The sequence below is a fragment of the Pipistrellus kuhlii genome, unplaced genomic scaffold, assembly GCF_014108245.1.
Source record: "Pipistrellus kuhlii isolate mPipKuh1 unplaced genomic scaffold, mPipKuh1.p scaffold_m20_p_1, whole genome shotgun sequence".
Classification (NCBI taxonomy): Eukaryota; Metazoa; Chordata; class Mammalia; order Chiroptera; family Vespertilionidae; genus Pipistrellus; species Pipistrellus kuhlii.
Genome location: NW_023425404.1, coordinates 30,342,978 through 30,358,923, shown reverse-complemented (window position 1 = coordinate 30,358,923; position 15,946 = coordinate 30,342,978). Strand labels below are relative to the sequence as shown.

The 15,946-nt window shown below is 36.9% G+C and overlaps 1 protein-coding gene across 4 annotated transcripts in view; it reads left to right on the top strand.

Moving 5' to 3' along the window:
- GLCE (glucuronic acid epimerase) overlaps window positions 1-15,205 on the top strand; it is an 83,540-nt gene extending 68,335 nt beyond the window's left edge. For all 4 annotated transcript variants that reach the window (XM_036437641.2, XM_036437634.2, XM_045581073.1 and 1 more), the window contains 3 exons: window positions 3,262-3,857; window positions 5,900-6,145; window positions 11,381-15,205. In XM_036437641.2, coding sequence (XP_036293534.1) covers window positions 3,275-3,857; window positions 5,900-6,145; window positions 11,381-12,405 — 1,854 coding nt within the window. In that variant the 5' untranslated portion in view covers window positions 3,262-3,274 and the 3' untranslated portion in view covers window positions 12,406-15,205. The remainder of the gene's footprint in view (window positions 1-3,261; window positions 3,858-5,899; window positions 6,146-11,380) is intronic.
- The last annotated feature ends 741 nt before the right edge of the window (window positions 15,206-15,946 follow it).

Below are 15,946 nucleotides of genomic sequence, written 5' to 3'. Positions count from 1 at the left end.
TAACTTTGATTTTTCTTTACTTTCTCTCTTGTGCCTCATCATAATGGTAGCCTACTTCTCAAAAGCAGTGTTACTCTCACCGGAGTTGTGGAAAATGGGCACTTCTCAAAGATGCGACAAAAAAAAAATTATATTTCTATTTTAATTGGTCTATATTTCAGGTATAGCTGACAAATGATTCAAATTTTGGCAGGTGTTTTTAATAAAGAACCTTTTCCTGAAATAAACACCATTTATTATCACGTTATCTGTACTACAATATAAGGAAATTCTCAATGTATAAATATGACTTCTGAAGATTTGCTTATGCCACACAGTGTGTTTTCTTTTTTGTGTGTTTTTGTTTGTTTGTTTGTTTGTTTTTTATCATTCAGTACATTTTCTCATACTAATAATGCAGATGATAAAATGTTATTGTATTCTAGCTCTTAAAATCTGTATGCTTTTCAAGATTAAACCCATACCTTTGCCTCCTGATGCACTGATGAAATAAAATGTATAGAAAATAAGAAGTGAAGAGGCCAATAACAATAAATAGGAAGACTCCCCAAGAGTAATAATTGAACAGATTTCGGGATCTCTTTTTGAGTATAAGAAGGCACAAGTAGCCGAAACCGGTTTGGCCCAGTAGATGGAGTGTCGGCCTGTGGACTGAAAGGTCCTAGGTTCGATTCCGCATGTACCTTGGTTGTGGGCACATCCCCAGTGAGGGGTGTGCAAGAGGCAGCTGATCGATGATTCTCTCATTGATGTTTCTGGCTCTCTATCCCTCTCTCTTCCTCTCTGTAAAAAAAAAAAAAAATCAATAAAATATAAAAATTAAAAAAAAGAAGGCACAAGTATATCCCTCACCTCCCATACCTCTCTCATACCTCCCATACCTCTCTCACCCCCTGCACTTGGACTACAGATAGCTGGCATGAACCCATGCAAAACATCAGACAGATTTTTTTAGAGAAATTGTACTAAGGCTTCTGCATACAAGTTATGTCCCCAGAACAAAGGAAAAAGCCATCTTTATTCTGGCATTTAGAGGGCCTGCTGGCTCCCCACCTACACATCCTAAAGGAACACTGTATACCTAGCCCACACAGAGGCCCCCATAGGAGAGCCATTTAGAGAAAAAAAAACAGACTGTCTTGACAGTAACAGAGAAAAATCTATGTTGGCTAATGAGTCATTTAGGCCTAAATATATGAGTGAGTAACCAGAGATCACCAGGCATGTGAGGAAAACTAATGGCATGAAAGAGAGACTAAAATAATCAGAAAAATGCCACTAGAGAAAATAGGGATAACCAGAGAGAACTTTATAAAAGAGAAACTAATATACTCAGCGCTACAAGAAGATTCTTTGGCTAAACAAGAATAAGAAGACTCCAGTTTTCAGATTGAAAGGACACACTAAGTACTGAAATAGTGATGCAGACATAATACTGTGACACACGACCTGCACAATTCCTAGGATAAAAGGTCCAGAGAAGAATCATGTAAAAAGTGACAAGTATCAGTCTGAAATCAAACTTCTCATCAGTAACCTTTAATGGTTTAAGACAGTAAAATATTGCTTAGAACATTTGGAAGTAAATGCTCTGCAACCAGGGATTCTATATCCTGCCAAACTGTTCATGAAAGGTGAGAGCAGAATAAAGTTGTTTTCAGACAGGCAAGGGCTCAAAGTTAACTTCTCTTGGAATTAAGAGAAATAAGTGGATTGCACATTCATCATCAATCTTCTTGTAAAACAGAAATTCATTGTGTAATTTTTCATTAAACATTTTCATTTGGGTTTGTTGTTGTTTTTTAAATCTCATTGGTGCCAAATGAGTTTATTGAGAGAAAAAAGGGAAGGAGGCTTGCTAACAATAAAATAAGTAGTTCTGGATTTATACCACAAAATAAATGGCAGAGCTACCATAGTAAACAGCAATGAGACTACTCCCTTTACTCAGCAGGTTGAAATATTCTATATACTGCACATAAATAACTCATAATTTTTCGTGTTTCTCAATGGCCTCAGCAACAGGCAACCTGGGACCACTTACATGTAATCACAACTAGCTGGTACACCATATGGTCAGCAGGGACAACAGCATCAAATTCTTCTCCCAGCATGACTGGAATGACATGATCTGGCTTATATTCAAAAGCATCGTTCTGACTGCTGTGTTGAAAATAGACTTGGGGGTAAAATAGTAAAGCAAGGATAGAAGTACAGAGACCAGGTTGGACATCATTGCTGTATGTCCTCATTACAGTGGCTCTGATTTGGTGGTAATAGTAGTAACAGAAAGAGGTCAGATTCTGGGCATAATTTGAAGGTAGAGCCAATAGTATTTCCTGCCTGATTGGATATGGGGTGAGCAACAAAGGAGTCAAGATTTCTGATCTGAACAGTAAGAAATGATAACAGATTGAGGGAAAAGATTAGGAGTTAAGTTATATTTCAGAAGTCTTTTTGACCTCCAAGTAAAGATATCAGTTGTTAGGTTGAAACTTAGATATATATGTCTGCAGTTCTGAAGAAAGGACTGGACTGGAGAGAGAATTTTGGGAATATATGAATTGTATTTAAAGCTATGGAACTGGGTGAGATCTCTTAGAAGTGAGTAGAAAGAAGAGGTCTGAGGACTGGGACCCTCTGTCACTCCCAACATTTCAGTTTCAGGGAGATGAGAAGGGATGATTGAAGATGACTGAGGAGGAGCAGCCACTGGGGTATAAGGAGAACCAAGACAGAATGATACCCTAGAAGCCAAGGAATCATTGACTGTTTTATACTGGGAAAGGGTCAAGTAGGATGAGCACTAAAAATTCGCTGTTGGATTTGGCCACATGGATGTTGGAGTTTACTTTATAAGACCTGTTATGTGTTTTAAATAGCTACTAAGATGTTAAGACAAAAATATGTGTTAAGTTGTTTGGGCCCAACTACTTAATAAATGGAACTATTAGATATTTCTTTGGGCCTATAGGCTTTGTGAAAGAAATTACTGTGATACAAATGGTGCTACGAACAGAAAGTTTGAGAATCTCTGCTTTAGAGGCTTGTGCCAAGTGAGCATTTTAAAAGGGGAAAACACCTCTTGCCTTTACTTTGTCATGCCAAAAACGTTGAGTTCATATTTGTAAATCTGATTAGATTACATGCAATTAATAAAATTTCCTTAATGTGGTAATTCAACATTAAAAAAAAAGCCTTATCTTGTGAAATAGCAGCAGTAATACATCTTTGCATGAATTTTTCTTCTTGATTCCATAGGTATGGTCTGAATATGCGTTGCTTGGCAGCTCGGGTCAACTATAAGACTTTGATCATCATCTGCGCACTCTTCACTTTGGTCACAGTACTTTTGTGGAATAAGTGTTCCAGCGACAAAGCGATCCAGTTTCCACGGCACCTGAGTAGTAGCTTCAGAGGGGATGGATTAGAAAAAAAAGCAGCAGCATCTGAGAGTAACAACTATGTGAACCATCTGGCCAAGCAGTCCGAGGAGGCATTTCTCCAGGAACAGCAGAAAGCACCCCCTGTCGCCGGGGGCTTCAATAGCAATGTGGGGAGCAAGGTGTTAGGACTCAAATACGAAGAAATTGACTGTCTCATAAATGATGACCACACAATTAAAGGGAGACGAGAGGGGAATGAAGTCTTTCTTCCATTCAGTTGGATAGAGAAATATTTTGATGTCTATGGAAAGGTAGTTCAGTATGATGGCTATGATCGGTTTGAATTCTCGCATAGCTATTCCAAAGTCTATGCACAAAGAGCTCCTTATCACCCTGATGGTGTGTTTATGTCCTTTGAAGGCTACAATGTGGAAGTCCGAGACAGAGTCAAGTGCATAAGTGGGGTGGAAGGTTGGTATCTCTGCTCCACCACACTTTTCTATCCTGATTGTGTTGGGGAATAAGATACTCTAGGTATTAATTATAAAGCAAGTACATACATAATTTACCATCAAGAGACCTTTCATCGCTGACTTAGCAGAGAAGAACAATTTATTCTCAACCCAGGGCAACTTCCTAGATGGTGTGACTTACGAGCTATAATAAGATCATACCTGATCAAATAGGATTATTCCATTAATCTGCCTCCGAATAAAAAATTCTCACCAGTAAGGCCAAGGCACGGGATCTTCAGAAATTTTGTGTTAAAATATACATTTATTTTCCTACAAGAGGAGATTGTGAAGAAACAGACCATTCAGTGGAGCCATCAATGTCCCAAATACAGTCTTGTTACCAGATTAGCCAGGCATCATCCTCTGGGTGGAGGTTTAAAGTCCTCAGACCTAGACAATCCATAGATACCATTTTCTCTGAACTTATTCTGAACTCCTATGGTCTATTATATATTGTCTTTCAAATTTGGAGCAGTGGGGGTTTCTTATGATTATATTAGTATCTAATTTTTTCAAACCTATGATTGATCAGAAGGCAAAATTGAATTTGACTTTTCATTTACTTATGATTAACTATAGAAGTTTTCAGTTCTATATACGAAGCTTAGGAATTTTTTTTTAATCTTTTCCTTTTATGCTTAGAAAGTCATTTGCCATACCATAATCAACTGTTCCTCTGTATTTTCTCTAATAGTTTTATGGTTTTTGTTTTTTTACATTTAACTTTTTTAATTCAGCTAAATTGGTTAATGCTTTGGTAAATGGTAAAAGGGTAAGGTCTATCTTTAGACTTTTTTCTTAACATCTATTAAATAATCTCCTCTTTCTCCACCGTTTCATGGTGTTAGCTTTATCATTATACTAAAGTATTTTGAGTACCAGAGTATGTTTCTGGCCTACTATTCCATTGATCAGTTTATCAGTTCTCATGCCAGTCGTATATTATAGTTATCAACCATCTTTAATGAGACTGTGTATAAGCTTTCCTTTAATGAAATGAAAATAATTCTGTTTGAATTTTAGAAAAAAATATCTCCCCTTGGAGAAGGAATTCAGAAGTTAAAAAGCTTACTTGTAGTTTAGGTTTCTTTACCTCTGAGGCCCATAGTTTCTTAAACTGTGTTGAAACTATATCAGAGCACATATAGTTTCATAGGTTTCCAGTTTCTGCTGGGACTAAAACTACATACAGATAAGGACTTTATGTCTCAACACATACCCCATAATGCAACAATACAAGAGTCTGTGCAATGTGGTGTGATTGTATTTCCCATGTAGGGAATTACTAAAATAAAGTATAGACACCAAGCATGTATAACTGTTCCTTAGAACTTTATAAGAGAATAATCTATTAATAACTTACTTCGAGAATCTGTTTAAACATACAACTTTAATTCATTTTTAAAAATACTCCTTGTTTCAAGAATTACCTGTTGACATGAAAAAGCTTCGCAAGCTTGTTTATACTTTTAAGTTGCCTAATCTTAACTAGGTTCTTACGCAAATGCTTTAACCATCAGATTATATACTTATGAGACCACATCTTGATATTGGAGGAGAGATGAGTATGTAATAAACTTGATTGTTAAGTATAAATGTTTAAGAAAATTTCAAGAGTGACACTCTAGAATAAAACTATGATAACATTATCTACATGTACTTAAATTGCACAAAACTTGAATGTTTGAAGCAGGATTATAAAACATAGCATCTATAGCTATGAGCAGAAGTTCCACTCATAAAAAGTCAGTTTAAAAGATAATCTAAACATTACATTGCTGCCTGTCAACAAATAATAAATGCGAGTAAATGAATGCTTAATTTTGTTTTTCCTATCTGGTTAATTTGGGTACTATTTTTTACTAAATATGAAAACTATATGAGGAAGCTCAAATTTTGCTGATAACTGTATATCCCCAGAAGTAAAACAATGAAGAGTAGTGTTCAAACAAACTTATAAATGTATGGACATGGATATTTTGTTTCTCTACTTTATAGGTGTACCTTTATCTACACAATGGGGACCTCAAGGCTATTTCTACCCGATCCAGATTGCACAGTATGGGTTAAGTCATTATAGCAAGAATCTAACTGAGAAACCTCCTCATATAGAAGTATATGAAACAGCAGAAGATAGAGACAAAGCCAACAAGCCCAATGACTGGACTGTACCAAAGGGCTGTTTTATGGCTAGTGTGGCTGATAAGTCTAGATTCACCAATGTTAAACAGTTCATTGCTCCAGGTAAGAGATGTATTGTGTGACTGCTAATTTCATGTTGATTTATAGCATTTGATACTCTTTATTTTTTTTATTTTATATATATATACATATAAATATATATACATACATATATATATATACATATATATATATATAAAATTGATTTTTACAGAGAGGAAGAGAGAGGGATAGAGAGTTAGAAACATCGATGAGAGAGAATCATTGATCAGCTGCCTCTTGCACACCCCATACCAAGGATGTGCCCGCAACCAAGGTACATGCCTTTGACCGGAATTGAACCTGGGGCCTTTCAGTCCGCAGGCCAACACTCTATCCACTGAGCCAAACCGGTTTTGGCGCATCTGGTACTCTTTAAATTGTTTTGAAAAAGCCACACATTAACCAACCCTTCATGTTATACATATAAAGAAACAAATGGTGTCACTAAAGTAAAATCCCTAAAAAACTCAAGGTTATAAAAGGCATATTTTCAGGGTGAAGAGCCAAGCCCTAGATTGAATATTAAGATCCAGGTTACTGCATGGTATGCATCTCCTGTCCCACAAGATGAAGATTTTTTTGTATATTTCAGTATTTCAGTACAATATTCTTTAATTTTTAAACTATTTTGCATTAAGGTAGAAGTTTTCCCTTATAGAAAGAACCATCTTTCCTTTGCATATTTTTACCAGTAGCTATTAAGTTTTTTCAAGATAAGACAGCATTACCAACGAGGCCTGCTTCCCATATTGAATTTTGTTAATGTACTAAATTGTCTCAAATTTCATATAAAACCATTTTATTAATAAAATCATTTATAAAATCAAATTAACTTTATGCAACATTTTCCCTTTTACTAAGACAGTCTCATTAATTAGAATGTAATGCATTTTCCTCCACTAATCAATATCAATGATAATTAATGAGTCCATTACTTAAAAAGACAATGAAATAATTTTAGTTAGCACCTCAGGCTTTTCTTCTCTATGGGGAAATGTTGTCAAAAATAGAACTCATTCCTCCTTCCCACCAACCTTGCAGTCAGTAAATAGAAAGAGAAAAGGTTATAAGCCCTCTTCTGTATTCTCTCCTTGTCCTTTATTGATGACTGTGTAATTCACAGACCTTGAAAGCCACAATACAAATCTACTCATTCTGGATGGCCTTAAGTAATGGATTTATGAGTGCTTAATGCAGTACAAATAATGAGTGACCTTTCATTTTTATTCTGTGACTAGGACTTCTTTTCTCCTGTGGTATTCTGTGATATTCCAGGACATAGAACATCTTTGCTTATTGTAAAACAGCAGGCTTGCTGGATGAGAGAGTAGGTGGAAATGTTTAAGGATATTTAGCTTGTGGTACCTAAGAAGTAATTTGTTGCAGCAGGAAATGCTTGGACAAAGCAAAAGGATATTTGGTTTGGGTGCACCAAAGGGGCTTATTTTTGCTCTAATTGCAAAATGTTGTCTAGATTAGGGTGGCAAACAGCAGCCCTCTTCTTGATCTCTTTAAGTGCTGGTTGGTTTCTAGAACAGTCTTTTGAACTCTAACCCATTTAGAGCTATAGATTTCATGGCCCACTTTTGGATGCCCTGGATAATACAAAGATAGGTCCCCCCATGCGAAATGAGGAACCTTCACTTTAGTCCTTCTTTCTTCAGCCAGTAGCTGGGGATAAAACTACTTCCTAAGGTGGTTTTAAGCATGTGGAGAAGAGAACTCAGTGATATTCCTCTGCAAGTAGGACAGAAGCTACTCACAGTTGGAACTCCCTGTTGGTGGAAGTGTGCTAGCTGGTGATGGAGAGCTTGTTTTGATATCCTTGATGTGCCTGATGATGCACTCAATATAAATGTTGGAGGGAAGGGAGAGTGAGTGGAGCTACATGGGGGTTGTTGCTCAGAGCAGGAGAAAGAAATCCCGGAGGTGAATCTGTTTATTAAGGCAGTAGTATAGGAGATGAGGCTTTTTAGAGGATATAGACCTCGTGGGAGATAAATTCAGAGAAGAAATTGGGACTTGTGCATAAAAGCATAAGTCTAAGTGAGATGAGGCTCTAGGACCAGCGCCTGGATACTGTTGGCCTTTTATTTTTTATGTTTTGGCCTTGAATTTTTTTGCCCTGAAGGGGGACAAAATCATCTAGCAGAAAGAATTATAACATGCATTTGTAGCATATTTCTTTCTTGTCTTACATGCTGGATAATATTTTGTTCCTCTTCCAGATTTTAAGATGGAACGAACTAAAAACATTATACCTGTCCTGCTCTATTAAGTTAAATTAGTTTTTCTTTCCCAAAGCACTCTCTTTATTTCATTTCCATGGTATCACTTTCCCTCTCTGTGTAGCATTCTTTCTCAGGCTTCTTGTGAGCTTCTCTTCTTCTCCCTGACCCTTATCTCTCAGTGGTCCTGGAGATTGTGAGTAGGGCCTCTTCTCACTCCACATAGTAAAACTGTTGATTAAATGAATGAGTCCTAACAGTTTGTGTGCTAGGTGAAAATATTGATTTAAAGACTACTCTTAAATGTTTGTTATTCTTTGTTGCCTAATGTACATGTAAACACAAACTAACAATAGACACTTGTAGAGACTCCTTGGAATAACTGCTCAAAGAGGAGAGATTGTGGATTTCAAGCAATTAGGAAAATTTTCTATTAGATTTAAAGCGCTATAGTTGCCACACCATAGTCAGTTCCATTTTCTATCATTCAGATCCTTCTCAGTACATCCGTGAAATGGAATTAAAAATTATCTCATAAAATTGTTGTAAAGATTATGATTGTTGGTAGATTGATTTAAATTGGAGATTGTGACTTCTCTATGTGGTGGTTGTAGATTTTAGGAAAGTTATGTGGTGGTGTTAGGTTTTAGGAAAGTTAATAGTGTTTTTTTTTTTTAAAGGTTACATCCATCCCATAACATTATTCATTACTGAGTTCTTTGAACTAATTTGTTATATTGAGTCATAAGGTGATTGACTATACCATATAATTTCACTGGAATTTTATATATAAAGTAAAAATCAGAATATGATTATGGGAGGAAAAATGGGTACTTCGTTAGCTTCCTCCCATTTGGACTTCTATAAATGGGCCATTGTTACCCACTTTGGTGAAAATGGATGTCATAGTTAATACTCTTGTCTGATTAATGAGACATTACCCTAAGAATGAAAAAAATAAGTAGCACTCAAGATAGTCTGCTTTGCTAAATATAATTTAATCTTGAGTGATTCATAAGTCAACAGAATCCTGTAGTGGTCCAGGGATATACTGAGCATCAGAGTCCATTTTACTATGATGCAGAAAAATGCTAGTTAAGAGAGAGATTGCATGTTGACATTTTCCAGGTTAAATTGATTTTTACTGTATTAGAAGTATACTTTTGAAATCACTTTTTTTTTAAATCACTCGAAGTCTATCAAGTTGTCCCCATTCTTAATTCAGTTTCCATAATTGTCTATCAAATGAAGTAATTAAGAGCCTTGGATAAATTATATGTACATTGGTAAAGTCCACTGTTGGGAGAGTTAACAATCAACTCAACATGCTAATACTCACCAAACTACTCAAAGGGCATACATTATGCACTGTCATCAGCTCACATTTCTAATTTTTGTTCCCAGTGAAAGATTTCCTCAAGGACTCCTCAAAGCAGATCTGATTCTGTGGCTATATTTAAGAGAAATAACTCACTGATTATTCTCATGAGAATGCCACTTCCAATATCATTTCTTTCTCACAGTCTTTAAACTTGGGTCTAAGAATCCTGGTTTTTAGTTCCTACTCCACTACTTAGCATTTGGTTTTAGGCAAACCTTTTAACCTTGCAAAGCCTTTATCTCTTTATCTCTAAAATGGTAATTCCTGCTCAGGAGATGGTAATGACAGCCTCAGTAGATTATTGTAAGGATCAAAAGAGATAATACCTGTGAATGTGTTTTGAATATTTAAGCCCTATAAAGATCAAGATATTTACATTTATCTTTAATATTATAAAATTTGTATGATATTTTCTGTTGTTGTTTTTCTTGTTTTTGCTGCTGCTACAGACTGATTTAATGTGCTCAGTTTCTTTGCTTGGTAGATCTAGCCCAGCAGTACACAGAAAGTCATCTTTCTGGAAGTCAGCCATCATTGCACTAAATATGCAGGAGAAATTTCCTCTTTGATAATATGCCAAATTAAATAATTTTACAATTTATCAGTTTCTGAAGCCAGTGGCTTCAGAATAATAATAATAATAATCACTGTCTTTTTATTATAGTCCAAGCCAATATCTTTTTTAAAATATATATACATACATATACATATATATACATATATGTTAATTTCAGAGAGAGGGTGAGAGAGAAACAAACAATAGCAATGAGAGAGAATCATCAAATGACTGCCTCCTGCATACCCCACACGGGATCAAACCCACAATCCAGGCATGTGTCTTGACCTAGAATCGAACTGTGACTTCCAGGCACATTGGTTGACGCTCAATCACTTAGCAGCACCCAGCGGGCCACACCACTATCTTTTTTAAATCCGCACAATTACTTTGCAGAGTAATATTATCTCTATTTAACATGTTAAGAAACTTGAGACTCTTAAGAGGTGTATGTATTGAATATCTCAAAGCTAGTAAGTGATAGAATAAGAGTTTATAAAAGGCTGGTTTTTGTTTGTTTGTTTTAACTCCAAAACCTGTGCTTCTCCTTCTATCTCCCTCAGTATCCCTCACTTTTTGTTGACAAATCAGCCTATTATTCCTTAATTATCAGAAATTTTATTCACAATTCCAGCAAATATCTGAAAACAACCTATCATTTTTAATATCAAATGAGATATCAGTAATTGAGAGCCAGACTAGACAACCTGGGTTCAGCTAGCTTTTGACTGTTTTTTTCTTTTTCGGAACGAGTAAATCAATAGTCACTAATTATTGATCAGCTGGTGTTTGAAAGGCAGTTTGATCAAAAATATCTTAGCCATTGCTCTTATGTTATGTAACCATCTATTGTTAACCACACAGCCCAAAAGATAAGAGCTTTAGCCAGGTGCTCATAGCCATCATGGACTCACTAATTCTATCATTTGTGGATAATTCAGTAAAAATAACAGTAACAATAATAATGATGATCTGACACAAAATATTGAAGCATTAATTTTGTATGGTCAGTGGTTGAATTACAATTAACTTTTAAATACAAAGAGGTTGTATTCTAATCAGTCTTTGTTGGTATATTTTATTTCCTACAGAAACCAGTGATGGTGTATCTTTGCAATTGGGGAACACAAAAGATTTTATTATTTCATTTGACCTCAAGTTCTTAACAAATGGAAGTGTGTCCGTGGTTCTAGAGACTACAGAAAAGAACCAGCTCTTCACTGTGCATTATGTCTCCAACACCCAGCTGATTGCTTTTAAAGAAAGAGACATCTACTACGGCATTGGGCCCAGGACTTCATGGAGCACGGTTACCAGGGACCTGGTCACTGACCTCAGGAAAGGAGTGGGTCTCTCCAACACAAAAGCTGTCAAGCCAACCAAAATAATGCCCAAGAAGGTGGTTAGGTTAATTGCAAAAGGGAAAGGATTCCTTGATAACATTACTATCTCTACCACAGCCCACATGGCTGCATTCTTCGCTGCCAGTGACTGGCTGGTAAGGAACCAAGACGAGAAAGGTGGCTGGCCAATCATGGTAACCCGGAAGTTAGGGGAAGGGTTCAAGTCTTTAGAGCCAGGGTGGTACTCTGCCATGGCCCAAGGGCAAGCCATTTCTACATTAGTCAGGGCCTACCTATTAACAAAAGACCATATATTCCTCAATTCAGCTTTAAGGGCAACAGCCCCTTATAAGTTTCTATCAGAGCAGCATGGAGTTAAAGCTGTGTTTATGAATAAACATGACTGGTATGAAGAGTATCCAACCACACCTAGCTCTTTTGTCTTAAATGGCTTTATGTATTCTTTAATTGGGCTGTATGACTTAAAAGAAACTGCAGGAGAAAAACTCGGGAAAGAAGCGAGGTCCCTGTACGAGCGTGGCATGGAATCCCTGAAAGCCATGCTCCCCTTGTACGACACCGGCTCAGGAACCATCTACGACCTCCGGCACTTCATGCTTGGCATCGCCCCCAACCTGGCTCGCTGGGACTATCACACCACCCACATCAATCAGCTGCAGCTTCTCAGCACCATCGATGAGTCCCCCATCTTCAAAGAATTCCTCAAGAGGTGGAAAAGCTACCTGAAAGGCAGCAGGGCAAAGCACAACTAGAGCTCACAACCAAAAGCCCATTTCAGTCTCTGCTGTGCCCTGCCAGCAGCGCAGAGGCAGGCGGGGAAAGGTCGGAGACCAGGTTTCTGTGGATGACATCAAAGTGACACATGATCCTCAGAACCAGTCTCCTGAGGTGACGGCATTCCATGGGATGGGTGTGTAAAATCATAGGTAGGTGGCATTCAGAGCAGGAAAGTGTTTAGTCAGAGGGCTGAGCGGAGATGTCTAACCCTGCCTTGCTTATCACTCTGTACAGTTCCACACGTAGCCCACGCCCTCTTGGTTTGGGAAAATGACTGGTAAGTAGCTATTACTCGCCAACTGGCTATCTCTTACCTGAAAACTTAGTATGGGGTGCTTTTAAAATGTGATTATTTATGTTTATGTTGTAAGCAGATTTTTTTTAAAAAAACAAAAAAACAATAATGTGCTGTAATACAGTGAATATTTACCTGTAGCCTGAATAGTGGACTGTGTGCAACTTTTTAAAATGATGTGTGTGTTTTTTTCTATAGATTAACTTCTTGGGGACAACTGAGCATTTGTTGCTTTTGTTCAATTTGTTATATATGGAGAATATTTTGAATTTCTTGTTTTCTTGATGTGTAAATTAAAACACAGTCGTGTTCAGGCTTCACAGTTATGTAATGTAAGCACAACTAAAATGAAACGTGTTGACTGCACAAGAAATTTAAAAAATATGTTTTATGAAACTTGATCTACAATCAGTAAAAGTTTGATAATCAAGTCTATCCCTCCCCTATCTCCATTGTGATTGGTTTCTTTTGTTGTTATCTAGAATTTTCTATTTCAATTCAGACTACATGCAAGAGTTTATTTTTTGTTTGTTTGTTTTTTTGGGGGGACATTTAAGGGTCATTATTGGGGAAATTTTATTATAAACAAACCTAAATTTGGAAAGGAACTAGTAATTCTGCTGAGTCCACCACCATTACACCTTTAGGATTTTTTCCCCCCTTAAGGAAAAATGCTAGATCAGATATTATATACAAGAATCACAGAAGGTTTTTTTCCTACTTAGATCATTCTTGGTCATTAACTTTTGAAACCATTGACTCTGCACATCATTGTTTTTCCTTGGCAGTTGTAATTTTAAATTATTTTAGCTGTTGGATAGAAGTGATGTTACTGCATTTATTGTACATATAATCGGACTTTATTTGGCTTTTATATCTCACTATACCCTTATATGCCTATAGGTTTCTTAGCCCACATACCCTGGGCAGTGTCTGCTATAGGGCTTCAAGCATTAGGTCAGAACCAAAGGAGGTTGATTTTTCTATCTTTTGTTTTAATGTCTGGCAGTACACTAAATCAGTACTATAACTTAGGTTGGGAATATGAGAATATGAGACCCCACACTTTCAGGGGTCACCACAAACAGTGCAGTTTATCTGTGACCTATTTTAAATGCACATCACAACTCTGTTTTACCCACAGCAAAACAGCTGTGGGTTATTAGGTTTCCCCATAGCTTTTGACCTTTGTAGTTCTTCTATATTAGATGTCTCAACAAGAACATCTGGATGCCTTCATTTTTAATTTCAGTGCTCAAAAATAAACATTCTCCAATCTGGGAACCCTTTTTAAAACTTCATTGTATTTGTTATTATATTAGAACAGCCCAGACTGCCTTGTGTTTGCCTACTGGTACTTCAGACTAAGGGAATCAACAAAAACAGTACGGTACTGCTTCTGTGACAAATATCAGTGCCTTAACAATGTGTCTGTCCTTTTCCACTGAAAAAGGAAAGGCATTTTGACCTAGAAATGGCATTGCTATTTCATTGCTGTTGGTTTCACACTGCCTTCCACATTGCAACAGCAACTTGATTTTTCTTGTGATCCCAGAATTTTCTAAGAGAGTGAGTTGAACCGATAGCGGTAACATCAGTACAAACTATTGGTTCTCAAACTTCACAATGTCTCAGAACCACCTGGGAACCCACTGAAATACAGATTCCAGATATTCAGTAAATCTGCCTGTGAACCATGGTAACCTGCATTTTTAACAAGCATTCAGGCGATTCTGGTGCAGGTGATGTGGGGGCATACATGGAGGAACACTGCCCAAGAACATCCATTGCACTTTTGTTCCTAAACACCTATGGCGTTTGCTAGGGTTTTTAATCATGTAAAATGTTTACTTTGCTTGCTCTGTGCTTAGAGAGAATGGGGAAGATGTTTTATTTTGTTTCTTTAAATTTGTCTTTGTTTCAAGATTTTGGGTATTAGTTTACACTTATCCTGAGTTGGCTTAGATGTTAAGTTAAATCTATTGCCGCTTCAGTTTTGAAACCAGCCAAAAGTTTCCGATAAAGGTCAAGTTTGACCCTTTAGCAGTTACTGTACATTCGGGCTTCATCCAAAAACCATCCAGTGTATGTGAGCAAATACAAAAAATGACACACAAGCACAACTCTCGAGATGTGGCAGTCCTCTTCTTTGTCGGTGTACAAACTTCCACTGAAAGCTGCTATTCGCATCCTCCTTGTAATTGTTTTCTTGTTTTTTCTCCATTGTACATGTGGGTTATATACCATGTGTTAAATATGCAATAAAGTGTTTACTGGATGCCCTTCTGAAGGGTAGTCCTTTGTAAAGCTGTACAGACTTTGCAGTTTAAGCACAATGTGCACATGTTAGTTTTATATACAGCAAAACTTGATTTTTTGCAGATGGAAAGGTATTTTGTTTCTATACAAAGTAAATGGATTGTGCTGAATGTAAAGCTGCTTTATAAAATTGTAAAATAAAGTTTTTATCCTAAAAGGAATGTACCTGGATATTTCTCTTTCATCTCTAATTACTCTAAGATTATTTTATCCCAGCAAGCAGATTTCTAACCATCATTCTCTGTCAGGCAACAAATGCTCATTATAATGTGTATCAGACCCTTTAAGACAATATGGGGAGGAGAATATCACATGGCCCTTAACCAGGAGGGTTAGTCTATAGGGAGTACACAATGTCCACAAATTAGTTTGAAGGGGAAGAAAAAAAAAAAAAAGCTGAACTGTGTTGTCAGTCAAAAAAGGCGTTATGAGGGGATAGAGCCTAAGCAGGGCCATCAGGCCCAGGTATCAGGTGGAAGAAGGGGGTCAGGTGACATGATCAAAACCAGGGTGCCATGCTAGCTGTGAGGATGCTTTCCCAAGCCAAGTCAGCTGATAACTTTCTCTCTGAATTAGATGTATGGGAAAGTTGGCCTTTCCTCAGTTTTCTGTAGTTGTGTCTCCTCCAGAACAATAAGCATTATTTAATCCCTCCCTTCTCAGAGAGTAATAAGTAATCCAGGCTCCCAAATACATACAAAATCATAGACTAGTGTGGCTTCATGTTATGATTCAGTGCACATTAGTTTTTTTGTTATGAAGACTGCATTTATATAATGGAATTCCAATTGATCACCAATCAGCTTTTTCCAGCTGGTGGGCGCACAGATTTTGACAGGCTTCCAATCCACATCCTTGGCCTCTCTTCCTTCTCTGTCATCCTCAGTTGGGAAACAGTCATA